Source organism: Balaenoptera borealis (genome assembly GCF_965194805.1).
Source record: "Balaenoptera borealis genome assembly, chromosome: 12".
Lineage (NCBI taxonomy): Eukaryota > Metazoa > Chordata > Mammalia > Artiodactyla > Balaenopteridae > Balaenoptera > Balaenoptera borealis.
The window spans coordinates 8,704,136-8,731,813 of NC_138869.1; the positions used below are offsets into that span (position 1 = coordinate 8,704,136).

Sequence of the window (27,678 nt, forward strand, 5' to 3'; positions counted from 1 at the left end):
TGTAAAGTGATCTCTTTTTCACCTTTTCATTTAACTCAACGTTTTGAAACCACTGCTCAGCCAGGTCCAGTTATGGGTTCCCAGGTAGCAGGGAAAAGATATGTTCTGAATTAGCAACACAGGGCAAAGCCCAGGGCTTTAATTAAAACCTCCCAGCTCTTCCGATGTTTATCTTGGTGCCAGAGTGGGGCCGGGAAAACAAGCGGCCCTGCTGATGTTTACTTACCTTGAGCTATATCGAGGCACTGCATGGACAGCATCCAGTAATAATAGGCAGCGTCATTAAATCTGCTCTCGACCACGGCATTGTGTGTGAGCTGCTCCAGCACCCTGACTGCTTCCCCCTGCCGCCCGGCCTTGTGGAACGCTGCAGGGGCACAAAAGCACACACCATGCGGGGAGTTGGGTGGAATTCTGCAGGGCTTGCAAGGGGCTGGGGCTGCTGCAGAAGTAGGACCCTCGTTGGAGCATCTGCAGCACCGTGCTGCTGGGAAGCGCCTCTCAGGCCGGAGGCTATAAATAACCAAGGCTACATCCTGAAAAAAAGTACAGAGAGATATACTCCTTTTTGGCTGGGAAAAGGCAACCCACTTTGGAAAGGCATGGCAGACAGAGAAAGCTGAGGGGCCAAACTGCAGGGCAAAGCCCGAGGACAGAAGCACTGCTCACCGTCAGTGAGGTTCTGCCCCCTGCCCTGTTCCAGGACAAAGCCTAGTGACTCCCCAGGTGACACTAACAGGACCTGGCACTCTAATGGGCTCGGTGGTTTTACAGAGTGCTTTTGTTGATGATTCCCTCACAACGGAATCTGTGAATCTGTTGGATCGTGACAACAGACCTAGGAAGACGTTTTTGAATGGGCTCGCAAGGTGGAGGTAAAGTGGCACACCCAAGGTCACAGAACCGAGCCCGACTCAAGCGCCTGGTTGGTCTCTAACTGAGTGCTTTTTGATGACAACCTTGGAAAATCTGGCTTGGTTCTAGCAACCAAACATTTGTGAAAACAAGCAAAAATTTCTCAATCGTCCTCACATCCACTTAACAGAAATTTCTTGAGTCCCTACTGTGTGGTCAGACCCTCGGGATGTTGGGGGCGGCTGGGGAAGCACTCCTAGCTGTGACACTTGCCCACACGTGGGTGCTCAGATGATCCAAATCCTCTGCTTTAGGGAAGGAAGAGGTCTGGCCTTTGTTCCATTCTCATCTCCAATCTCTTGTCTGAGCACCAAGTTACTATGGCGATGGATTCTTGGAAGGACAGACCAGACAGATGGATAGGTTGATGTGTTTTGCCCAAACATGCACATACTTCAGCAACTGGGTGCTCTGGAAATGCTGAAGCAATGGAGAACGTGCTCCTTCCACGGGGCCTTTCAGCTGAGGAGCTTCCACAGGGAGCCACTCCGAAATGTGTCCGGAGGTGGCAACTGTTCCCACAGAGAAGTGCAAATGGGATGCTATAGAACACGACACATCCAACTTCAATTAGAATACTTCCTAGAGAGGCAGTAAACCCCAGTTGGGAGAATCAGGCTCCCCAGTCTGACAGATCCTGGTCCAATTCTGGCTCTGCCACTCTGTGGCTTTGGGACTTTGCAGGGCACAGTTAGCCTCTGCGTCTCTGCAAGGTTATGTGGTTAAGTGCCCAGTCAGTGCCTGACACACAGAAGGCCATCACGTTTAAAAATTATTATTACCCCTTTAAGCTCTAGACTTCCTCTCGCTCCTGTGCCCAGCTGTTTTACCACTGGGTATGCTGAGGAGCAGAGGACACCCCATTTCCCTGAGCCAGAAACAGAACCCAAGTTTCTCTTCCGGGTGAGGAAAGTGGCAGGTGGGAGGGACCATGCTGGCCATTCTGCGGCCACTCTCATTCCGTCCTCCCCCACCCTGCCTCAAATTCCCTCTCTGCCACCTCCTTGCTGTGGGACTTCAGACAAATCCCTTTACCTCTTCCAACCTCAGCTTTCTCACCTACAAAACGGTACCTACATCACAGGGCTGCTGTGAGGAATAAACAGGAAGATACACTGGAGCTCACGGTGCTTTGCTCAGAGAGGAGACAAGACCTGTTGAAGGTCCCGAGGCATGTGAGTGGTGGGCCCGGGTGCATCCCACGCAGAGCCCGTGTTCTTCCCACGGCTCCATGGCCTTTCAGCACCAAGCACATCACACCCGCCGGAGGAAGCTGTCTACCTTGGGGCCCACGGCAGGAAGGCTGGGCAGCCTTCCTGACGTGTGTGTCTCGGCAGTGCTTTCTCCTGCCCCTTCTGCAAGGAGCCAGTCTATGTGGCCTACCTTTCTGGGCTTCCTCAAAACGATCGCTCTCTGCTAGCCACTGAGCGTAGGGCACGTAGATGTCATCCTTAAACTCGGGATGCTTCTCACCCAAGGCGAAGGCCTAGAGGAAGGAGCAAATGGCTTCTTAATAAAGCAGCCCCCGCAGCCCCCATGAAAACACGGTGCTTGGCTGAATCCATCAGGGATGTCATATTTTGCCAGCCTGACAACTTGGAGGAGGAGAGTGCCTCCCCCCTTCACCACCCCCAGAAACGCAAAAACAAATCAGCTCTTTGAAAACAAAAGGCAATTAACAGCAATATGCAAGCAACTGGATTCAGTAACAACACAGTCTGTTTCTGGACCACAGAAGCAGCACAGAATCGGAAACATTTTATTTTGAGGCTTTGCGTGGGCTCCTGTAGCGCTGCAAACAGATTTCTTTTAATTGCAGGCGACACCTAAGGAAACAGAATTGACATTATCATCATTGCTGCTTATTAGCTGTCAAAGATGACCATGGTCGTGGTGCTGCATGGGACCCGGTGACTGCTTCATCTAAGCCCCAGAACCACCTGTCAGACCAGGAGAACCGGAAATGAGTCACGGGGGACAACAATATGCGGCAACAGGGAGAAAGTCGGCAACAGGGAGAAAGTCGGCCTCATGCACAGCCAAGATGCTCTAATTTATGCTGCTTGAGAAATCTGATAAATGTATCTTGAGAAGCCATTATTGCCTCTGTCCCTGGCTCCACCTTTTCTCATCAGTGACCTTGTCACCTCACCAAATGGAGCCACTTAGTGGGGAGACAAGAGTCAGACAGCTCTTACCAGCAAAGGCCATGCAGTGGCTCTGCAGACCGGACCATAGTGGGCGGGTGGGGAGGGCGAGGACCGTGCGCACAGCTCGCATCCCCTCGAGGACGCATTTTAATCCAGGGCACAGGGAGCCAGTGTGCTGGAGGGCGGGAGTCAAGCACACCAGCTGCTCCACCAGCCCCACCGCAGCCATCTTTCCCGCTGGCCTGGCTAATTCTCTTACCGACCCTCACGACAGAGGAGTCGGGAGGAGGGGGCAAGGAAGAGGAGGAGGAAGTATGGGTGGCATCTTCTGCCAAAATGCCAGCCAGCAGGTTTTAAATGTCACACAGGTGTGCCTCCCTGTCTGCAATGCTTCAGCCCGTGGTGCTGGTCAGAGGCAGCTCGGACCAACAGCAGGCAGTGCGGGCTGTCACGTTAACTCCCGCATCCTTGGTGTCCATCACTGGGCTGGCACACAGCCAGCAGGCCGTAAGGATTTTCGGAATGAATGAATGAACGAGCGAACAAACAGAAAGCGAGTACGGAGAGGCCCTCCAGGATACTCTGGCTCAGAGAATTCACAGGTGAGTCTCGTGACTGCCAGGCCAATGTTCACGCCCACAGGGAGGGCAGCTGCTCTCCACCCAAACCCCCAAAATCCCCGTGTCCTGGGGCTCAGGGAGGGCTCCCTACGCTCACCTCATCCCAGCGCTGGGTCTCCACGTGCAGCTGAACCAAGGACTTCAGGTCACCAATCTTCAGGTAGGTCTCGGCAGCATAGCCGGGGTTATCCAGCTTCTTGAAGTAGTGGGCGCACATCAGCAGGGGCTCCCGCTCGGCCTTGTCCAGCTTACGGGCAATGTCGATGAGCCTGGAGCGGCGAGAGCGCAGGGAGGAGATGGGCTCCCGGGAAGGGAGCCTGGTGGAAGGAAGCGAGCGTCTGGGTCTTCCCAGGGCAGGCTCGGTGTTGATTTGTGCTGACGTCCCCAGGCCTCAGTATGGTGCCATGGCCCCTGGTGCTTGATGGGAGGTTATTAATTGAGTGAATACTTAATCCAGAAACGCTGCTTGGTAAAGGACACCATCTCCCCCACCTCTTGTGCCTTTCACAGGAGTTACGAACCTATCCAGCAAGCTCTGGGGAGAGAAATCAATGTTTACTGATCACCTACGGGCATCAAGCTCAGCGCCATGAGCTTTCGCATGTGTGATCTCACTGAATCTTCACCGCCCTAAGGGGGGTGGTACTGCTATTCCCATTTTACAGATGAGGAGACTAGAGGCTAGGGTGAAAGGTGAAGCAACCTGCCCAAGACTCTGTAGCCAGGAAGTGGCCGAGTGCCCTTTCCTGCACAATTTGAGGAATTCTCACAGGAAAGTAGAAGCAGAGATGGGAGATGTCTTCTGGGACAGGACCTCTCAAGGAAGAGGCATGTGCGGCTCTGCTCTGAGCTCTGGAAGGAAGGCCTGCAGGGAATCTTGACTGTGCCTCTCCTCCTGGCCAAAGTGCTGACCAGGCTGAGGGGCCATGGGGACCACTGGTTCACCACTTTTCCCCAGTGGTAGCCAGCCCTGCCACTGCTCGTGGGCACATGAGGCTGCGTGGAAAGTGCTTGTTCCCTCTGGTCAGGCCGGGGTTTTGAGTAAAACCAGCTCTCCCAAGGGAAAGAGGTTCTACCCAGCTCGCTCTTTGTGAGAAGCAGCTGTTAGCAGAGCCCTGTCTCAGAGACAGGCGAGCTCAGGGAGGCCTGTCAATCTGTACTTAGAATAATAATGGCATCTAAAAATAACACTTCTCAGCAAAGAAAGGACACGTGTTTAGGGAAAGGTGGCACAGGCAACCCCTTAGCACCTCCGCCCCCGCCCCGCCCATTAACCCTAATGTCCCTGGAGGAGAAGCACCTTTTACAGCCAGGCCTGGAAGAAGGACAGAACATGCTTAATGTCTCCTTTCTGCACTAGTTAAGTATCCCCAGGGTAACCTGATTCATATAAGCTGCAAATGAAAGTGACAGGCAAAACCAGAGGATTGAGAGGGGGACCTAAAGCTGCCTGGCTCTCTCCTGTACCACACCTTTCATGAACAGAATAACTGGGGGGCAAAGTCTGCACCTCCATCTTCAAGAAATGTTATCCTTGGACAAGAGAAAGACGGGGTAGTAGGTCACCCACCCAGGTCCCTTTGTGAGGGACCACACCAACCACATGACTTAGTCATCAACCAGCCCCTCCCCCTCCCTGGTCCCGGGCCACTGCTACCTGTTTCTAGAACAGCCAACAGCCTTCAGAACTCAGACTGAGCCAAACTCAGGAGCCACTCCCTCACCTCTTCTCCTGTGCCAGCTGTAGCAGCCTATGTGTACATGTATGAGCACAAAGCCCACTCTCCCTGACAGTGGGAGGAGAAAGCCCTCTGCCTGAAGGTCTGATGCTCTAAGAGTCCTAAGACCAAATCCATTCTCTGTCTGGCAGCTCCACCCCAAGCCCCCGTGCTTCTGTTCTGTGCCTAGAGTGAAATCACTGACCACCAGGCCCAGAGCTCAGAATCAGCTCTGCCGGCCCTGCCCCGACGCACCCTGCCTTGGGTCCTGTCAGTTCAGCTCCTCCACATCTCTCTCGTTCTCTCAGCCGCCGCACTGCCCCCGGTCCACTGCACTGGCCACTTACCTGGTCCTCCTCTAGTTTTCCCTCCATCCCCCACCTGCTGCCTGAGTGGGCTTCCGAGAGCACAGCCCCGACCAGGGGTCCTCATCACCTACTGACGAACCTGAACGCCTCAGTTTGGCTGGCCCCTGAGGCCCTCCCGGTGAGGCCAGCCCCAATGCCCCTGCCGCAGCCAGTGCCCTCCACCCTCTCCTGGACCCTTCGTCTGACCGACGCCAGCTTGTCTGCTTGTGCTGTTCTTCCACCTGCACGATCTTCCCTTCCTACCATCTCTACCTCCTGAAATTCGTCAAATGCCAGTCGTGCAAAGACTACCTCTCAGGAGGAGACATCCAGGGCTCCTCCCGTGAGAATTCACGTCTCCTTCCCTGACATGCTTAGGACTTTTCTTGTTCTTTTCAGCGCCTACCATCATACCCATTATGGGCACTGAGATCAGTCTGTAGCTCTGCTCCACAAATTCCCAGCTACCTGGCCTTATACGATCACTTGGTCCCTGAACCTCGGTTTCCTCATTTGAAGGTGGGCATGGAAACACCAACGCGGAGGGTGTGGGGGAGAACCGAAGGCCGGCTCGTAGGGAGGGCTCAGGGAATGGCAGCCCCAGGGCCCGGATGGCTCCCCCCTCAGTCCCCACCACCCTTTCCTCAGGGCCTCGCTGAGCTTCCCAAAGGCAGCGACTGCCTCGTTCAGTCTCTGTGTCTCCCAAAAACCAAGTCACCATCACCTTTGGATCAGATACTTAGAGAAACACTAGTTTTTTCCTTGTCAGTCAAAACCAAGAGCTGACATGACATGACATGCTGCCAAATGCCTCTTGGGGCAGGGACTGAAAACCTACGTGTCAACCCAGCCGTGGTCGCCGCTGATCGCTATGGCCTTGCCGTGCTCGCCCGCCGAGATGTACATCTCCACGGCGGCTTTGGGCTCGTTGATATTTCGGGCCCAGTCGGCCTGTTTGGTGATTAGCATCTTTGTTTCTTTGGGGTCTCCAGATCCAAGGAAATCCTGAGGAAGCACAACAAACAAAAACATTCCGGATTAGAACTTCCTGCTGCCAGCATTACGTCAGGCTGCCGAAGGCTGCAGCAAGGAAGGGCCCCACTTGGCTGCAGCAGGCGGTCAGGATGCAGGCGTGAGCCTGTCCCCTCGGGGCGGACTGGGGGGCAGGCCCAAGTGCTGGGGAGGAGGGCTCGCAGGCCGCCCCACAGGTGCTCCTGCGGGTACGAGGTCAGTGTCAAGGACTATGGCCCTCAATGTTTCTTGCCCTTCCCACTAATGGACGTTTGTTCTTCAGCTAAACAACACTTTCCTGACTCTCTGGAGTACTGCGCACAACCCCGCACTGTGGGAGGTTTATGATCAGAGTACTTTGTTTCTCTCTCATATAGAGTTTGACGTATGTGTAACTATTCCTTTATAGTGACTTTACACAATTTCAAACAGTCAGACCTAAAATCTTTATTCAGAGAGGAAGGATGATACCACACGCCTCAGAGTGAGGCTGAGTATGTGGTCCCCTGAACTTAAAGGAGGCAAGATGGTTTACAGAGTTCTAGAAAGGCCCCTCAGCCATCACCACACTGCAAGTATCACTGGCATCTGTTTTCTGACTCTGTTCACGTTCTGCTGCCTGAACTCAGGGCGTTGTCCCCTCAGCTTTGCCCCAGCTGTTTGCCTGGGGCCGACAAGGAGCACGAGTGGTTTTGGTTAATAACGTCTCAACAGGATAGTATCAGACCCTGTCCTGAGGTCAGGTCTGCAGGGGTGGGGACAGCAGGAGGCCGTGGGGGATCTGAGGCAGGCGGAAGGGGCTGGGAGAGAACCCATGAAGGAGGACAGGCCTGTGTTCCTTCCACCGCAGTACGGGCCTCTGAGGGGCCGTGCCCAGCTTCCCCAGGTTGGCCTTAGAATTCGCAAGAAACAGCCTCAGAAAATCACCTCTTTTCAGGATACAGTTACCCAAAATATGTGTTGAGGGTTGCCAGAGTTGAGGCAGCTTTTGGTGCTGACAATTTGAAAGGTGGGGCTTTTCGAAAAGGGAAATGGAGAGTGCTTGGAGCCCAGCTCTGCACTCCTCCTAAGCAGCGGTTTGTCTCAGGAATAATGTACCCTGCAGAGGCTGCGCTGTGTCAAGCTCACAAAGCATAAGAAAGCACTCCTTTCCCCTGATTAGCACTCACTTGTCAGAAAAGTACAGTCAATGTGTGCTAAAAACCCACTTGAACAATTAGCATTCTCTCTTTTCCTCCATTTGCTTTCAGGGTAATTGGGTAGCCCCTAAAATAACATATTAGACTGGCCTAAGACAAGCGATTCTTTTAAGGAGAGGAAGGAGCATCATGACCCTGATGCTGAGGATCCAACAAAAGACAGGCCCGCCTCGCTGGCTTGGGGCCCTCTGCAGTCCACACGGGTGAAGGGGCTGGAAGGCAGCCGCTGACTACCTGGAGACGCCTGGTTTGGGCTGTCACAGGCCCGGCCTTTACTCTTGGCAGCGAAAACGTGTACTCTTTATGCCAACACAAAGCCGGAAAGTCTTCCTTAACCTGGTTGGCTAAATGAGGTTATTAGCAGCTGGGGAAAACAGGCATCGTGAGAGAACAGGGATGTCCTTCAAAGGGAGCGCTCAGTGGACTCCGGGTGTCTCGCTCACTCTGTAGCGAGAAGGGTCAGAGGCTCAGAGCAAAGCCATAAATTCGGGTCGCCCGTGTGGAGACCAGGCAGGGACACAGCCCCCGGGCTTGAAGGAGCCCCTCCAGCCCCACGGTCCAGCTCCCGGAGCTTGGACCTAATAGAACTTAAGTCTAAATGGTTCTTCAAGGCTCAGCAAACTGGGTTTCCAAAGGTTCTCTGGTCCCATGAAGCTAATTTACACATTATCTGGGGCCATGGCAAAGACTCTGTCCTGGAGTGGACAGAAAGAGGCTGTGCTGAGTGATGAATGAGACTAAACAGCGTTCTCATGCTTGGTGATTTTGATAAGGACATACTACATAAGAGTTAAGAGCATTATAATTCCCTTTATCTCCATATAAACATGTCACTTCCCCGGAAAGCATACAATTTATTTGTACGTGGGAATGTAATTTAAAAATTTTCCAAAAACCAGATTGAATCTTGGGAAGCAATTTTCAAGTAAACAAAAACATGCCATGTTAATAAGCACTGTATCTCCCCCCACCCCCAACATAATGCGTACGTACACATTTTCTCAAATTCAGACTGTCAGGGGTCGGGGGGGAATGAAATGGAACCAACCTACTTGGATCCTACTTGGAATTGTGATCAAAACCTGAAACCGGAAACAACCCCCAGTGTATTTACCTTCGCGGAGAGGCAGACCAGACGGACTGCGTAAATGGGCTGCCTTTCTGGGTGGAAGAGTGTAGGCGCACAAAGCCCACGGGAAGTGTGAGGAGGGGCTTCAGTGCAGGGCGGGGTGGGGCTGGTGGGGGCCGGTCTGAAGGACGGCCATGCTGTGGTCACGCCTGGCTCCACTCACTCTCCCAGCCTTTCTACAGCTCGGCCTTTGTAAAGGGCTTCCTCGTGGGTTCATTTCTGCAACTCAGAACTGCGCTCAGCTGGACTAGGCAACCCTCCAAGAAGGAAATGGAGGCTAGCAAAGTGCAGAGCCTCCCCCAGGTCACCCACAGGGAGGCCGGGACTCATGCCCGCTCTCTGGGCACCACGGCAAGGTGCTGTCTCCTACGCCACAGCTGCCCACCAGGACTTTTCAGAGGATCCGGGAAGCGCTGTTGGTCCAGAAGAACAACCAAGGCTAACTGTTCCTAAAGCCTGAATTCCACCCTCAGGGATTCGATCCTTTAGTTCAAGGTTTTATCCTTGGTTTAAATGTTGTCACCCCCAGAAAGAGACACCCTGATTTAAGTGTTCTCAGTGTGAACGCACTGTTAAATTGTGTGTGTGTCTGTGTGTGTGTGTCTGTGTCTGTGTGTGTGTGTGTGTGTGTGTGTGTGTTGGGGTTTGGGGGAGGATACAAAAGTTGAAGAGGGCAAAAAGGGGGCTACCTGAAGCACCCAGATCTGAGGGTTGGGGTGAAGGAAGCACCAAGGAAGAGACAGACTGGAGCCCAGGTGCTTGGCCAGGTACTGATGACCAGCAACTCCCGGGCCGCATCACAGGGACCCAGACACAACCTTTAGCCCCAGGGTCTCACAGATGGTAGAAGATAAAAGAGCACACAGCCATCTCCAGGAACAGAAAAGCAGGGGAAAAAATGGGGAGGATTTTCCATCTTGAACTCGTTAGCTAATTACCATTAACAGCCTCTAACTGGTTGTGGCTGATGACTCACTGAACATTCTGAAGCCTCTGTGAGGTCACCCGGAGACAGGTTAACAAAGGCACCTCCCTGGAAGGAAGAACCTGGCTGTCCCAGGCACCCACCCTCTTTTCACCCGCGCTAGGCAAACCTGCATGTGTCCTGGTGGTCTGGGGTCCTCAGTGGGACTCAGTCTCACACAGGCCATCAGGAGCTGCTCCAGGAAGACTGCCCTCACGTACCTTTAAAGGCCCAGACCTGCTGGGGACTAACCTTCACAGGGGCCCTTCAAATGCAAGAGGATATCTCCCCCAACCCCAGGCGAGCGATGGGGGCACAGTGTGCTCACAGCGGCGGGCAAGACCTCTGTCACAGCGCCTCTGAGGCCCAGCGAAGCCCAGCACCAAGCAGAGCAGGCACTTAGGAAACCTTGGCTGCAGGGAACCATGCTGGCCTATGTGACAACAACGGCAGAACCAGCTCATGCCTGAGGACACAGGTTCTCAGTGGCTTCTGACAAAGGTTTGAGAGACTTTGTGGGAAACAGAACCCCGAACCCTTAACAAAGCGACTATGCTGGCTAGGACTCACCGCCCATCCAGTTCTGTCACTGACAAAGCTCTGAACCGTTACACTCTGCCCCTTTTGACGTCAGCCTGAAAGGTCAGCTGTAGGTCAGCTTTAACCAGTGGCCTCCGATGGTTTCTCTGTTTACCAATGTGCCCACACCCGTTCTGAGGCCACAGCTACCGTCTGTCCGCACCACCTCTGGGGTAGACAGCCTGGAGGCCGCAGGGTCGGCACGGCGCTGGGCAGGCCGTGGCCGGGTTACCTTGGCGTACTCGAACATGCGGAGGTCTGTGTACATGTCGAGCGCGAGGTTCTCGTGCCCGCTCCTCTTGTACAGTTTGGCGGCCTCGTGGAACTTCCCCTGGTAGGAAAACACATCTGCCAGAAACAGGTCATTGTTGGTCTCTCCCCGCTTCTTCCTCTCCTGGAAAAATTAGAAGCACAGGAAATGGCCTCTGCAGCCATGGCAGGAAGCAGCCTTTACAAAAGTTAGATGTTGCTATTTCAAGTTAAGCCCCTGGGCCTTCCTACTGGAACCTATGCTTGGCTCCTGGGCTGTTGTGTCTCTCACCTAGGTTTCTGGTGGGAATGCCTGACAACAAAAGCAGATTTTTTCTTCCCCAGATGAGTGAAGATCAAAAGAGATGCAAACTTTTGTTTGTTTAATGGAAATTCCTCATGGCTGCTTCCTTATATATTCTTCCAAGGAAACAACTGCATAGTGAGGATGGTGTGTACCACCCACTCGTAGGGGGTCCCCAAGCTCTAAGAGCTCCCAAATCCTCAGGCCTGGTTTGGCCGAGTTGTTACTCATGATAATGGTGGACAAGGACAAAGTTTAGGGTTTCTTCCCAAGAAAAAGACCAACAGAATGGGATAGAGAATCTTACTACGTCCCTGTCTCTAAAGAGAAGGCGAGCAACGCCGTGTGTTGAGAACCCACTAGGCGCCGGCTACTCCTCACCCAAGTGTCACGCTGCGGGAAGCCGAGACTCGGGAGAGGGGCAGGTCGCAATCACACAGAGCTGGCGTTTGGACTCTGTCTGACTCCAGATGCTCTTTATTCCACGTCATACAGCCTTTGGAAACTTGTGACGGCCCCCAACAACACACCTGTGCGCGCACGCACGCACGCACACACACACACACACACACACACACACACACACACAGACAGGCAGCAGTGCTGAGAACGAGGAGAAGTAACTGGCACTCTCCCCTCCCTCCTGTGTTAGGGAACAGTCAACAGTCTACAGCTCAAGTATTTGTAAACACTCAATAGCACCCAATCTCTCATCCCCAGCAGTCTCCTTTTGCTTGTTTTCTAGCTAGTGTGCCACAGTGGAGGAAGATGAAACATTGAATCAAACTCCTAGGCAAGCTGGTGAAACTTATAACAGCGGCAGGCAACATGCTTCCCCACTGACAGAAATAATTTTTTAAGCCCCCCCCCCCAAAAAAAAACACCAAACTACACATAGTTCAGGCTAATCAGCCCAATAAACTAACTCCTAATAGTACGAAATGAATTAAAATCTTGCAGTGAGATAAAGAAATAGGTTTCACTAGGCGTGGAATTTAGGCCAAATCTGTTCCGGGCCCCAGAACCTCACCGTGATCAGTACAAAGGATTCCACACACTCAATGTGTAAGAGCCACATGGACAGATGCCGTCCCTCCTGCTATCAGCACAGTTGCATCTGGCCCACCCAAAAGAAGCGCAGTAAGGAACCCCAGTTCTCTGGAACAATGCTGAAGGCCTAGAAGCAAGCAACTAAGGCCTCAGAGCAAACAAAATGGATCCTCACTCAAAGGCACTTTGCTCTTTTTCAAGAGGCAATTCTTACAAGTTTACTTTGCCCAGCTCACAGCACACCAGAAGAGACAGTACACGGGATCTCCGTAAGACGTGATAAATGGCCAGAGTTGGTCCTCACAGAGGTCGGTTACTTTTACACAGAGAAAAATTATGTTCCATGGCCTGATGTTAAGACCCCTAGATCCAGACCAGCTCATCTACAAATGTGGCCCCTAGTAGTAAGTGGTACTGGGCATCATGGGTAGATGGCTCTGAAGAAACCCTTCACCATGCAGGTAAAGACAGAACGGAAGACAGAGATGCTCCTTGTGACTGTGCTGGGGGAGGGAGAGGGAGTGCAGGGAAAAGCACCACGAGCAACTTCCAAGAGGGCAACATGGCCTAGAGTAAAGACAGCAGGAGCGTGGAAAACAAAACTGGCTTAAATTCCAACCCATCTTTTTGCCCTGGGGACGTGACACAGCCTTTCTGAGCCTTAGTTTCCTTGTTTATCAAATAGAGGTAAGAACAGCAGCTGCCTCACCAAGTTGTGAGGATTTAAAATCGTGTACACATCGATCACGCGTGCGGCATGGAGCAGGCACTCAACAAACGGCAACTATTATTAGGCCAAGCAGGCTGTGAGCTCCTGCAGGCCTCTCTTCCACTCAGCTCTTTGCCCACTGGGCTCAGCCACACGGCTTGGCCCACGACAGGCGTTTATTATGCTGAACTGAATCGAAGGGAGGAGACATTTGCTGATCTCCTCACTGCTTCCATATGTGAATTCAAATGTATCTCACATTCCCAGAGCCTCACAATAAATCTGTTCAAAAGAAGAAATATGTACACCTTTTTATGGACAGACAGCATGAAGATGCACAGGAATGAAAAATATTTTCTCCCATCACCCAGCAAATGGTGCAGCTAGAAGCAGCCTCTTTAGGCCCCCATCCGCCTCTGGGTGTGGCTGACGAGGTCCAGGCCAGGTCCAGGCCGGGACCGGTGGGCTGCGGGGAGGGCTCAGAGCTCCGCAGGCGCCAGCTCGGTCACATGCCTCCCTCCCCAGGGCCCATCCCTGCAGGTGGGTGCAGACCATGTGCATTTGGGAAACGCCTCCTACACTGGCACGTTGTCGGAGCCCTAGAGGGTGGTAGCAAGCTAACAGCCACTTTGAGGATGATATCCCGTTACTGAGAACTGTTTAATCCTCCCAGCAACCCTGTGAGGTAGGTCTCATCCCATTTCACAGACAAGAGACCAAAGCTCTGAGAGATTAGGGACCCACCTGCCTCACCCAGCTGCCAAGTGACAGACTGTACTCCCGCCTCCCACGTGCTGGCTCCCCCCACGTGGCACTCTGTCCCCCAGAGCAAGGCTGTGGCCCGGACGCCCAGACACCAGTGGGCTCTGTCCACGTGTCCTCAAGACCCTCGCCTGCTGGAAGAGCTGCCTGCAAACCACGGACAGCGCATCTGCGCTTCCCTGAGAATCAAGAACGCTTCACCTTTTACCTCAATGCTGTTGATGAGCTCTAAATACCGGAGGTCTTGTACTCTGGTGAAGGCCTACAGGGGAAGAAATGAAAGAATAAAATCAGCTGCCTTCTGGGCTTCAAAAGTGGGTGATTGGCTGGAGGTGGGAAATCAAGCTTTAGAAAGTGAGCCAGTAAGGAGAGAAAGAAACAAGCACTGATTAATCACCGTGTGTACTGGGAGGGTCCTGCCACCCAGGGAAGCATGGCTTTATCCCTGGGATTAGTCCATATGAAGAACAGCAAAGAAGCCCTGGTTGCATCACTCACTTTGGGACTAGGTAAACAAAACTCGGATACCGCAGTCGGTGATGGGGCTGGCTTGGAGAAGGAGAAATCTCTATGCGAAAGGGAAGACCAGGCTGGTCTGAGCCTCTGAGGCAGCAGCACAGGAGTGGGAGTGGGGTGGGAGTCGGGGGACGTGCTGACTGAGGAGAGACCGCACGTCCACCTCAGTGACCAGGATGGAGCACAGGAGACAGCCCTGCTTACCGGCAGGGCACAAACACAGGGCCTGTGGTGCCGGCACAGGGGGAGGGGAAGAGGGGAAAGCTGAGAAAGAACAAAGATGGTTTCTGGAAGGAAGGGGGAGGTAGGGAATGAATCACTCCAAGTCCCTGGAAGGCAAACTCTTATGTAAATCCTAAAAGTGGAGCTCTTGCGTTGGACTCGCAGTAAAGCCAGAGATTTTAACCCACGGGCTACTAGAAACTTCTAGGCAGCCTTCTGCAGGCAAACTGATGTTAGCTAAGCCCCTTGTGCTGCTTTCAGATTCTGCAAGGGGTTTAGAGGAACATAACCCACCCTGTCAGGCGGATCTTCGTGTGGCTTTGCTGCCAGCATCTCCTCCCATTTAATTCCTCCCAGGCGGGCTTCTCTACAGAGTCCCACATGAAATGGGCTGACACATGCCTGGAGGAGGCAGCAGGTCCAGGAGCTTCGAATTTAAAATGCAGAACCACCACCCTGGCCAACCGCTCTCTCTGCTCAGCTGCGTGACATGCTCCACCTAAAAGGCCAGGAGATGAGCAGGTCATCCGGCCTCCGGCTGCCTCACAGATGACCACAATGTGACTTCATCTCTTCATCCTGCAGGGCCAGGCATCCTATCAGGGGCTGGGGTCCCAGAGACAAACACGACTTGGCCCTTGTCCCCCTCTGTGATTCAGGGACCCATATTCTAAAAGGGGAGGCAGGCAGATTAGACAGATCATGAACTCTCCCTGAGCCAAGAGCTATACAATTACGAACTAGACGCCCTGGAGAACACAGATTCACTGTCTGGAAACGGGCAGGAGGCAGGAGGCTGGACTAAGCAAAGCATCACAGGGTAGGAACCTGATAGATGGGACCTGAAGAGGGGTCCCTTGAAAGGGTCAGGCACGCATCACATAAGCAAAGGGATGAGGGCTCAAAGCACCCATTTTCCACACAGGAGGGCTTACAAGCTATCGTCTAGATCTGGGCTTCCTGAAAGCAACATGAGGGGGAAGCCTGGGGTGTCTGGCAAGGTGGCAGAGAGGAAAGAAGGAGCATTCTAGGTCTCAGTCCTGGCTCTGAGACCTTCCAGCTGGGGGGCCCTGAACCTAACCCTTCCCCACCTCCAGGCTGCCAACAACTTCCTTATGGAAAGGGGCAAGCTAGCGAGGTCGTCTCCATGGCCTTTCTAGTTCTGCTCTGCTAGTATTTGAGGACTTGTCACCGTGAGAAACCTGAGCTTCTTCAGCCCTGACACATTCTGCAGAGTGAGGGGTGCCCTGGTCAGAGCGGTCAGAGTCACAAGGTCCGTGGATAACCTCAAGCAGAGGGAAGTGTGGGAACAGGGCCGCATCTGCAGTTCTGCTTGGGGCTGCCTTCCCAGGTGTGAAGCAGCTCTCCTCCGCCATCTAGTGGAGACACTGGCCTATCGCCGGGAACCACCCTCCATCCCCGTGTGCCTGAGACATGGCAAAGCAGAAAAAGAAAGGCTGGGGAATGGGAATTTGGATAAAATGATCAAGTTCTAGTCTATGGTTAAAATCTTGTGGGCTTCACACAATAACCTCTATTCTCAGGGAGCGTTTGGAGGATACAGGGTGGGGAGGAGGGGTTCCAGTTTAGTTTGTTTCAAACGTTTGCTGAGTGCCTAATGGTCTACGGCACCGTGCTAGGCAGTGCTGGCTGATGCTAGGATGAGACTGATGCTTAGTTGCTGGGTGTAAGTAACTGACAATCTCTCAGAAAGACTTCTAATTTCATTCCAGGCTAAAAACAAACAAACAAAACACATTGTAGGAATCCTTTGTCATTCTTCACCCCACCTGGCATTTCTGGGTGGGGCAGGAGAGGGAAGCTCCCTCCATGGACTTGCTTCCTCCCTCCTCTGAATTCTTAAGAATTCCTAATAGCCCTCCTCTATTACCACTTTTCTGAAGCTAGCTAGATCTAAAACTATGATACAGATAATTATTGTATCATGGTAATTTTACTTGTTGTACTAATGGTTGGCATTTGTACAACCACTGCCAGTTTTAGAATCCCTCTTACAACGTGGGGGTTACACCTAATGACACTGTGTCACGCAGGCCTGTCAGTCGGCGTTTTCACCGTCCCCGCTGTGGGAGTGGGAGGGCTGAAGCTCCGAGAGAAGCGGCTGGCTGGGGTCATCCAGACCGTGCAGGCACAGCTGGGCCTCAACCAGGCTGCTGAGTCCCGGCCTGGTCCCCATCCACTCTCTTTTCAGGCCTAGAAGTCCCACCCTAGCACAGGGCAGGCACCACACACTTCTGCAACCACGTGCCCACCAGCCAGGAGTATGGGCTAAATGAGGACCTGGTTAACTGACTGTGGGGAAGAAAAAGAGGGGAGGGAGGAGTAGGGGAGGGGGGTTTGGAAGCCACTCGTTTCACCACTTCAGGCTCCAGATGAAAACCCATCGCAGAGACGTAGCTGGGCTTTTTCTAATATGTGCAAAGGGGGCAAATGTTTTCAACCATTTCTGTAGTTTTCATAGACTAAGCCAGGCAACGACACCATGAATCAAGGCCGTGAATCATGCACGCCATGAGGGTATGTGTGGAGTGACACTGCTGTCAGAATCAGAGAACGTGACCATTTCTTCCAATGTACTTAGCGGAGTGCCAAGAAAAACAGCATTGTGTAATAAGTGGCCCTAATACCAGTAAGTGCTTATACCAATGATAAAAGCTACCGTCTACCGAGTGCTGACAATGTGCAGGCTTTGCTGTGCGCTGTGCATGGATGATCGCTCACAAGGCTGACAGCTAGAGTCTATCAGATGCCCCGTCTTCTGTGTTAGGCTTTACAGGCATTATCCATCAGATCCTTATAACTCCGTGAGGATGGGGCCTGTCATCACCCTAATTTTACAGGTGAGCAACCTCAGAAAGGCTGTTACCTGCTGAGGCTCACGGAGGTGGCTGCGCTGGGATCCCAGCCCAGGTCAGTCTAACTCCAGAGCCCACGACAGTAGGCATCTGCCTCCTCAAGGGAGCCTGCGAGGACCAAATTCCAGCTCACGCTGACTGACGCTTACCTTCTTTGCTGTTTCAAACTCCAATCCTTCTAAAGCTTCCATGGCCAGCTCGCGCCAGTCAGTGTCTGTCACGCCCAAGCAAGCAATCTGGTAGGCTTCTCGGAACATCTTCCTATCCAGGTACTGGTACATCGGAGCAGACTGGAGGATTTCATCAAAAGGAAAGAAGACTGCCTTCAGAGCAATGGAAGAGTCAGATGCACACAAAGCCTGATTCCACGTGTGTGCACCAACTTAATGACGAATGTCACAGAGCAAGGTCACAATGACCCATCAGCACCCTGCTCAGCCTCACCCCAGCCCACCTGATGCCCTTCCATTCGGCCACCCCTTTCACAGCCATCGTATTCAGTAGCACAAACTTCCACCTGCCTCCTCTCCACCACCACCGGCTTTCCCCACCTCCAGGGTGGCCGGATCACAAGATGTCACGCTTGCCTGGAATGCCTTTGCCCCTCCTCGCCCTCTGCAAAGTACCTAATTGGCTTTAAAGGCCCTGTTAAAATGTCACCTCTTCTGTAAAGTCTTCACTGACCCCTCAAGGTAAGGGGTCTGAGCTCCCTCTGCCCCTTGTCCTGAACTCAGGTTGTATTTTATTTTTTAAAAATATTTATTTATCTGGTTGCGCTGGGTCTTAGTTGCAGGCTCCTTAGTTGTGGCTCGTGGACTCCTTAGTTGCAGCTCGCCAGCTCCTTAGTTGCGGCAGGCAGGCTCCTTGGTTGTGGCATGCGAACTCTTGGTTGCAGCATGCATGTGGGATCTAGTTCCCTGACCAGGGATTGAACCCGGGCCCCCTGCATTGGGAGCATGGAGTCTTAACCACTGTGCCACCAGGGAAGTCACTCCGGCTATATTTTAATTAAAAGTCTGTCCCCACAAGGCTGTGCACAACCTGAGGGTGGCGGCGGGGTCGTACTTAACTCCCTCAGTGGGCCCTCAGTCTACGTTTGCTGAAGGAATGAACAACGTTACTGTGAGGAAGGGGCCTGGGATGGCCTCTTACGAAGAGGGAGGAGAAACCTGCATCTCCCAAGAAAGGCTGCCATCTCCTAGTGCCCCAGCCCTGGGAACCTTCCTACCATCCCTCCGTCCAGACAGGGCTGCCTCACCATGATACCTGTGAACAGTTCTTAATAACTTCTTTTTTTAGGTTTACTAAGTGCTTCTGGATCGGTCCCAACAGCCCTGTCTTAGTAGGTATTACTGCCCCCCTGATTACTGCCCGGAGACTGAGAGGGCAACTGACCTGCTAAGGACACAGAAGTGGCACGTGGAAGCCCTGAGGCTGAACCGGGGGCACGCTGACCAGGTTCTGTGCTCCTCCCTGCCATGTGTGTGTGTGTGTGTGTGTGTGTGTGTGTGTATGCGTGTGTGTGTGTGTTCTTTCGCACACGAGAACAGGTGTAAGCTGGGCCCGGGCGTCCTCAACAACGAAAGGCCAGTCAGCGTGCTAAAGGGACTGCACCCCTCCTTCTGGCTTCCTGGGCAGTGGAATCGATCAGCCAGTACCTCCGCGCTAATGGTTCCCAAATGTGGAGCTGGAAGAGCTGTTGTGTCCATTTGGGGCCTTTATCTTTGAAATTCCCTACCCCATTTTTTAGCTTTAGAGTTGAAGGAAACTTGTTTCTTTTTAAGCCATTCTCCCCTCTGACAGCAAGACTGCTTCTCAATGCTCACCTTTTCTGCCCTGCCCCCCATCTCTCCTCCCTTCAAGGGGGCAGCAGGGTATGAGGCGGGCAGCAGTTGAGCTAGAACCCCGGCCTGGCTCAGCCACATCCTAGCTGTGGGATTTGGGGTAAACTGATTAGCTTCTGTTACGACGCCCTGCCCAGCCCGCTGGCCACCAGTGCTTTGAAAATGGGAAGGTGCCAGGCGAAAGCGAGCCTGCTCCCTCCCCACTGTGCTTTCTCAGCACAGAAACACAGCTGCTGCTCCTCTCTGTCTTTCCAGACCTTTCTGGGCTCAGATCAACTGTCACCACCTCCCGGAAGCTTTCTCAAACTCCCCAAGAACAACAAGCTTTCCTTTCTAAACTCCTTTGGTGAACAACCTCTGTTCCAATTTAGTTGTTCTGTAGGGTTTGCTATTTAAAGATTGATGATAATAATAATCATAGGAATTGGGCCAGACAAAACCTGAAGGATGGGTGCGTTTAGCTCCACTGCAAGGAAAAGTGAGGCCCGAAGAGTGAAAGGAGCTGCTCCAGGTCACAGCTGGTTTGGACAGCAGAGTCAGAACACAAAGCCAGTGCTCCTTCCCCTCAACTGCCCCCAAGGCTGAGCCCCGTAAGCGTGGTTCGGGGACTCGGACAAGCACAGCAGAAGCCAGCACAGGACAAATGGTTAACACTCGGGCTTGCCTGAGAGGCACACTCTGAGAACGGGAGTTTTAAAAATATACTGACGGAACAAATGCCCTCGGAGCTCTACTTGATCTCATTGTTGCATTCCAAGCATGAAGTCACCGCCGCCCTAAGAAGCCCGACCAGGGTTCGCCGCCCTACTTGGCAGCCCCAACTAACCAATTCTTGCACAAGATGATGTAAATTTCGAAAGGAAACCAGAAATCCCCAGAGCGGGTCTGCTCTTTCTCCCTCCTCTCTGGGCCAAAGCCACAGGATGGCTGGAGGCAGAGGCGACAGATAAACAGCCTCTGTCTTGAGGCTGCCTTTCCAAACCCTTGGCAGTTGTGACCTGCTGCATCAGCAGGATGGCCTTGGTGCAGCCATGGGGGCTCTGGCTGCTGAATCTGAAGGGCTTGGCTTCAGAGGGAGCCCCACGCTGCCCTGCCGGCTCCTCTTGGCGGCCAAAGCCAGGGAGCAGCAGCAAAGTGCATTTATCTTCGAGGTCACGCTGGCAGTCTTGGAGGAAAACTGTCACTCAGCATGGCCTGCCTGGCACGATGGAGGAGGACTGGGTTTCTGGTGGCTGTGGAGCTGGGGCTCGGGATGGGGAGCTCCGCGAGGAAACAGTCCAGCAGGGGCGGTTCTTGCCCCTCCTCCACCCAGGCTTCCACCCACCTCTCTCCCTTCTTTCTCTGGCTTTCTTTTTGTCTCTCTCCTTTTCCTCAGATCTTAATTCTACTGCCATTTATTGAATAACTGCTCTGTGTCAGGCACTATTAATTCCCGAAGCAATAAGTAACAAGGGTATCATCAGCTTAGAGGGAGAAGCGGACCCCAGCCCCAGCCTTTACAAGAAGCCAAGGCAGGGAGCGCGAGTGAAGGTGAGGTGTCTGGAGGGGGCGCAGACGGATGGAGCCCAGCTGAAGGGCGATCTGGAGACACGTCTACAAATCTTTCACATAGACATGACCTCTGACCCAGCAATTTCACTCCTAGGAATTTATACCAAGGAGCTATACTGGGATTGGTGCAAAGACTTAGCTAGAAAGATGCCCACTATCTACAATAGGGAAAAAGCTGTAAATAGCATGACCATCGAACAATAGGCGCTGGTTGAGTAAGCTGTGGACGTCATGTGACAGGACAAAAAGCAATCGTTAAAAACAATGGGGGCAGCAGGAAGGGGGTGTGGTTATAACAGAAGGGCAACCTAATACCAGGGATCTCGTGGGCTGATGGCGGAGGTACCACTCACCTACACAGGTGATAAATTTGTACTGTGGTTGCAAACTGTTACCAGCGGGAACACCTCGGCAAGTTGTACAAAGGATCTCTGTATGATTTCCTACAATTACATGTGAATCTACAATCACCTCAGTATTTTTAAATGCTAGAGAAGCACATTTACTAATGTGGAGCCATGTTTCCAGTAGATTGCTGAGTGAAAAAGCCAGAATGCTAGTTGATGGCCAATAATTCATACAAAGTGATGGGTCTGCAGTATGTAAATGTCAGGTGAATTAGAAGATGGAGGTAAGGGGAGGTGATTAAAAGTCTTATTTATAATCCACATTCAGTAAAGTAAGTACAGTAAACCAGGTTTCATCTATAGGAGCAATACTTACAGACAGAAGTCACAAAACAGTATTTACAGTATGGTTCCACTTTTGTTTAAAAATGTTTATATAAAATCATATACTCATAATTGCATATCACACATCTATTATATGTACATATAGAAACAGTCTGGGTGCATATATTCTACAATCTTTAACAGTGATTCTTGGGCTTCCCTGGTGGCACAGTGGTTAAGAATCCGCCTGCCAATGCAGGGGACACAGGTTTGAGCCCTGGTCCGGGAAGATCCCACATGCCGCAGAGCAACTAAGCCCGTGCACCACAACTACTGAGCCTGTGCTCTAGAGCCCACGAGCCACAACTACTGAGCCTGCGAGCTACAACTACTGAGACTGTGAGCCACAACTACGGAAGCCTGTGCGCCTAGAGCCCATGCTCCGCAACAAGAGAAGCCACCACACTGGGAAGCCCACGCACCACAACGAAGAGTAATGAAGAGTAGCCCCCGCTCGCCACAACTAGAGAAAGCCCGTGCACAGCAACAAAGACCCAACATAGCCAAAAATAAATAAATAAAATAAATAAATTTATTTAAAAAAAAAAAAAAAAAGAGTGATTCTTGGGAATTTCCTGGTAGTCCAGTGGTCAGGACTTAGTGCTTTCACTGCCGGGGGCCCAGGTTCAATCCTTGGTCGGGGAACTAAGATCCCACAAGCCTCAACGTACAGCAAAAAAAAAAAAAAAAAAAAGTCAAGAGCGATTCTCTCTCGAGGATGGGAAATTGAGGGCTAGCCTCTCCTTGGCGCTTGTCTCTATTTTAAGACAGCTCTACAGAGGGCGCGATTCCCTTGGGGAGAAGACAGGAAGCTGGGGCCGCCGGGGTTAGGCCAGCCCCAACTTGGGTCGTCAATCTCTGCCCTCCTGTCTGTTTCTGCCCTCCCCACCACTCCGTGGCTCTGGACTCCAGCTCGCCCCAACCCCCCAACATCTGTTCTGGCCTCCTCCTGGTTTGAGGGACGGGTGCAGACAGTCCCACGCTCCCTTTCTGGCTCAACAGACCTCGGCTCCTATGCCCCGTCCCACCCATATTCTCTCTCACACGCACACACCACCCCCTCGCATGCCATGCGGACGCCCTGCTGGACTCCCAGCTGGACTCCCAGCTTTGCCAGCTTGTTCCACTCTGTCCCACGCACGGCTCTCAGTAAAACACGCTGTCTGCTGCCAGACAACCTTGCATACCCCTCCCCGCCCCTCCCAGGAAAGGAGGATCAGAAAGAAATGGAGGCTCAGTGAGGTTGAGCTGTTTGCCCAAAGACACGCAAGTTGCAAAGGGTGGACATGGGGTTCAGGTTCAAGTCCAGAGTGCCTTCCACGCTGTCACGGCTGCCACTCTCGTCTCTCTCCCCTCTCTCCTCCCCCAGTCCCTCCCACGCACCACGTGGAGCCTGGCTTTCCTGGTCTCATCTGCCCTGCCCCGGCTAAGAGCTGACAGGCTCCCGGGTTACCTGTGGCACCTCCACGGCCGACATAGAAAAGGCGTGGAGGCAGAAGATCCTGGAGCCGTTGTAGCCGACCACGAAGCCCTGCAGCTTCTGCTGGTGCACGGGGAAGGTGCTGGCCTTGATGTTGAGGTAGCCGCCTCCAGAGAAGCAGAGCATGTCCTCACACTGGGTGTTCCAGGCCACACTGTTGGCGTTCGGCTCCTGAGGGACGGGGATGGTGAGGGTGACAGCCCCGGGCGTGGGCACCATTCCTACACTCAGACAAGGACTCCTTTTAAAGCCTGAATCACACTAAGTTGCCAACAGTGGGGTGTAGGGAACGGGGGGAGAAGGGGATCGGACGAAATGGACAGGACACAGAGGCAAGCTCCTCTTTGCACTGTGTGCGTAGGAATTTTTTAATAAGCAAGCATTACTTTTGAAAAAAATATTATTATCCCCAAGTATTAATCATTACATAGTAAGTGAGAAAATCAGCAAGGTGGGTTCTAGTTCTATTAAGGAATAAATATACAAAGCTAGTCATGGAAGAAGGTTTAAAGGGGTATATTCCAAAGAATTAACAGGGATTGTTTGAAGGTGGGTGGAATTGTGGGTAATTTTTGTTTTCTACATTTTCTGTTTGTCCATGAAATTTTCTTTTGGTCCATGAACATCTATTGTTTTTTACAATAAGAAAAAGAACAGTGAGTTATTTTTAAAATTAGAAAATAATATATTCTCTCTGCATTGACAATTTACACATGTAAAAACTACAGTCTCCCTGGGAGGCACCCCTCCCCCCTCACTTCCCCTCCAAAGTTTTCTGCTCAGCTCTGGGGCCCCAGGGACCAGCAGATGTTCATACCTTTCCACCTAGAGTCTGTTACAATGCCTGAATCGTTTATAATGAGCATGGATTACTTTTATAATGAGAAAAAAACAATATAGCTGTTTTTGCTTGCAGGGGGCCGGGGCAGCTGAGAGGAGAAAAAAAGATAGCTGGGAATGTTTGTGTCCCCTGGCAAGCCTGGAGAATTACCTTCCCTGGCTGCCTGCAGAACCCTCAGTGGGGACTGGGAAGGACACACACCCTTCCACTCCTTCAAGGCTCAGGCGCAGATTCACAAGTGGGGGCCTGCTAACCTACCTCCAGGGGGTGGGTGTTCAGTCTGGAGAGAAGAGACGTAACACCGAAGGCCCTATTTTGTGCCAGGCGCTGAGCTAGGTTCTATGGTACCTTATTGAGCCCAGCAGCAATTCTGTGAGGGGGCAAGTACTAGTTGCATGTTAGAGGTAAGGAGAAATTGAGGCTCAGAGAGGTTCACTAACTTGCTCGAGATCACACAGTAAGTGATGACGGCAGAACTGGAGGCAGGTCTGTCTGAAGGCACAGCCTGTGCTCTTTCTTTCCTCGAAACCACTCTGCCTCCCGGTGATGGGGGCGAGTTGTTATGGGGGAGTCGCCTTGGGCTAGTGGTAGCCAGGTGTCCCCTTCCAAATGACCAAGGCCGCACCCCTCTGCCGTGCCGATTCTGCTGCCGAAGACAAGGAGGAGCCCTGATAAAGGGTCCTCAATCTGCCCATGACACAGGGAAACCTGCAGTGGCTGAGGAAGCCAGTCAGGGGAGGGTTTAGCTCTGGGGGGAACCCGCCTCAGGCAAATGGCCCTGACCGCTTACAAAGCCCTAAAGAGGCAAAGAGCAGCGCCGAGTCCAGCAGAAAGCCAGTGGGCGCTGGGCACGGAGCCTGTGGGCGCTCTTCTCTGGGCACACCCCTCCTCCAGCCACAGGACCAAGCAGTGTGTAAGCAACGACTGTCCCCCACACACTCCACCTCCTGTTGGCTCTTACAGTATCCCTGGGAAACAGCAGAGGAAGGGCTGCCCCCATCCCTTCCCTTCTTTTAGATGACAAAACCGGTCCTGTTTCCTGACCGTGTCTCAGGGCACTCGCAGACACAGGCAGGCCTCCAGCCGGTGAGCAGCAGACTTTTTCAAAAGAATCATCTTCACATTAAAACACCTACTGAGAGCCCACATATGAGCCCCACTTAGACTGACTATTATTCACTTACTGCTCACAGTAACCTCACAAGAAAGGTGTAACTTGCCCACCTTACCTGTGAGGAAACCGAAGTCCACGAGGCTCGCCCAGCTCCCGCCGCTCACGTGCGAGGCGCAGGCTGGGCCCGGCCTCTTGGGCTCTGCGCTGCCATGCGGTCCCCACACCCCACACCTCACTGCTCTCCCCGGAGGCCCGCCTGGGAGCCAGAGTGTAAGCCCTTCCTGCAGGCTCTCTAGGCAAGGACCTCGTCCTGGGCACTCTTGGGGGTCACCTGGAACAGCAGCTCCTTGGTGTGGATGTCATACACCAGGCACGTGTCGTTTTCATCCACCACGGCCAACTTGTTGCGGGAGGCGCTCATGTCCAGGCAGCGCACGGCTGTGGCCTGCTTTAGCAGTACGATGGCAAAGAGACTGTCCACAAAGATCTTCAGGATCTGGCAAAATTTCAGAGGAAAACTGTGAGTCCCCATGGCAACAACACCCTGGAGCACCGCCAGGCCGTTGGAACCCATGTGCTCTACAAGAACAACTCCCACTAACTTCACCAGAGGCTCTGTGCGGAGAAAAGGACCCATCAAAAGAAAGAGAACAGGGCTTTCTCCATAGGAGACCGGGAGTGTGGTCCGTCAGAGGCCGCCAAGGTAATGACAGTCCCCAAGACACGACCAACTCACTTGAATGTCTGCTTGACTGGGGACTATTAACAACATTACCCAAACTGCAGGGTTAGGAGACACCATCTAACGAGAGCTGAGTCACAGACTACCACGGGAAGAGGCGCCTGTAAACACTAACAAGACATCTGGTGTAGCCACAGCAAGATGACGACGACGATGATGCTGGTGGTGGGGATGATGATAATTTTGATGATGGAGTTGATGATGTACATAGCTATCAGTTATTGACCATTTTTGACAGCCCTGTGAAACATGTGGTATTCTCTTCATTTGTAAAACCTGAGCCTCAGAGAGGTGAAGTGACTTGCCTAGGATCACACAGCTAGTGAGTAGCTACGGATGAACATGACCCCAGGTCCACCTGCCCACAAAGCCCATGCTCTCCAGCCTCGCGCCGGAAGTGACAGCTGACAGAGAGGAGGAAGCTGGCTTTCCTTCCCTGTGGTGCTGCTACGCTGTGGCCCCTGCCAATCTCAACTTCCATGACTTCCGTCCCCAGGAAAGGCCTGACAAGGCTCAGCCACAAGCCATCTGCTAGACAGCTTGACTCTCAGGCTAATGCAGTTATATTGCAGTTATATTTTCCCTTTCAAATTTCCATGTAACCCACTTAGAACTTTCTTCTTTTGAGCAAAGAACACACACACACACACACACACACACACACACACACACGCACACATAAATCTGCTTAACTTTTTGTAACCTAGATTTTCCACATCTATTTGAGCAAAGGGCCCATTTGTCTTAAACATCTAGTAACAGCCTGAGGACTAGCACCCTCTGGGATACAAGCTAGAACACATGCCTTGATCCATGCATTGCTCTAACAGGGACCTGACCTAAGGAACGAGCTCTGCCTTCCTCTCTAGCAAGACACTGAAACTGAATCTCTAACAAGTCTCCCACCTTCTGGGTGACCTTAAATCCACTAACCCACTCTACGGCAGCCCAGAGGCTGCAGGGCCGACTCTGTCAGAACTCGGCATGCTATGAGTCGGAGCATCTTTGGCCTGAAGCTGTCCTCATAAAATGGAACTCTGGGAGGCCCTCCAATGTGCCTGGGGCGGGGGGTGAGGTGAGGCGGGGGAGCCCTGTTCCTGCCCTGGGGAACCCACCTCAGGGTCACAACCAGTCTGGTCGCCAGTGTCTGCCTGCAGATAATCAGCCTGATGGGAGACGCGAGGGAGCGCTCACCTGTCCGTTCTTCAGGCCGACTAACAGACCCTCCCGTCCTGGGGGGCCGCCGATCACCTTGATGTAGCGAATGAGAGACTCCATCTGCCACTCCCGCTCCTTCACTCCGCTGAAGGACAGGCACTGCAGCCGCTTCTCCTAGAAAGCAAGTGCAGCTCTGCGTGATATTCAACAGAATAAGCATGCCCAGCCCTCCCAAGGAGGTCTGCCTGCACCTAAGGGATGAAAAATACCTACACACTCAGTACCTACTGAACCCCATCTAGACCCCATGCCTGGCACCACTACTCCTGCACACAAGTTTTCCCCACGAAGCCCAGCTCAGCTTCAGTTCTTGAGCAGACCTCCAGGAGGCCACAGCCAGAGGCAGCATCCAAAAGCACAGCTTTTTGCCACATCTATCCTATAACCTGCGGTACCCCTAAACTGCCTGAAGTTCTAGATTTTTAGAGAGATTTTAATAGTATTTTACATCCAGTGATTCCTAAAGGATTTCTTCCATTTTATCACTTCCAACAGGCCTAGTTTCTTGAAACCAAATCCACCTCTACTTCCAAGAAAGATGCTGGGCTGGCCTTCTCTTAAAGTCTTTCCAAACCCTCCTGGCGTTGACCTAGACATTTCTAGGAAGCTCTAAGTTGAGAAATTTTTTTCTGTGAAAAAAGTTCTCAGAAGTAAAATTTCCTTTACGACTGTGAGTTGATATCATAAATTTTTTTGTTGTTTAACTGAAAGTTATCACAAATTTTTAGGTGTATATGTTTACCAAAAAATATTGATCTTCCTTTTGTGGGATATCAACGTATGCTTTAAGTCATTAAAATATATATACAACCCCAGTTTAACAAAGTGCTTTGCAAT

General features: G+C 52.4%; 1 protein-coding gene across 15 annotated transcripts in view; it reads right to left on the reverse strand.

Moving 5' to 3' along the window:
• The window catches only part of IFT122 (intraflagellar transport 122), a 74,741-nt gene that overhangs the window by 17,962 nt on the left and 29,101 nt on the right, over positions 1–27,678 (reverse strand). For 12 of the 15 annotated variants that reach the window (XR_014232782.1, XR_014232783.1, XR_014232784.1 and 9 more), the window contains 10 exons: positions 26,818–26,955; positions 25,213–25,377; positions 22,900–23,097; positions 17,470–17,610; positions 13,915–13,968; positions 10,865–11,026; positions 6,589–6,755; positions 3,783–3,954; positions 2,299–2,401; positions 227–367 (listed from right to left, as the gene is read on the reverse strand). Coding sequence is in view for 12 of the 15 variants with exons in the window: in XM_082347920.1 (XP_082204046.1) it covers positions 227–367; positions 2,299–2,401; positions 3,783–3,954; positions 6,589–6,755; positions 10,865–11,026; positions 13,915–13,968; positions 17,470–17,610; positions 22,900–23,097; positions 25,213–25,377; positions 26,818–26,955 (1,441 nt within the window). In the remaining 3 variants the exon portion in view is untranslated. The remainder of the gene's footprint in view (positions 1–226; positions 368–2,298; positions 2,402–3,782; positions 3,955–6,588; positions 6,756–10,864; positions 11,027–13,914; positions 13,969–17,469; positions 17,611–22,899; positions 23,098–25,212; positions 25,378–26,817; positions 26,956–27,678) is intronic. The other 3 variants (XM_082347921.1, XM_082347922.1, XM_082347916.1) reach the window with 1 other exon arrangement.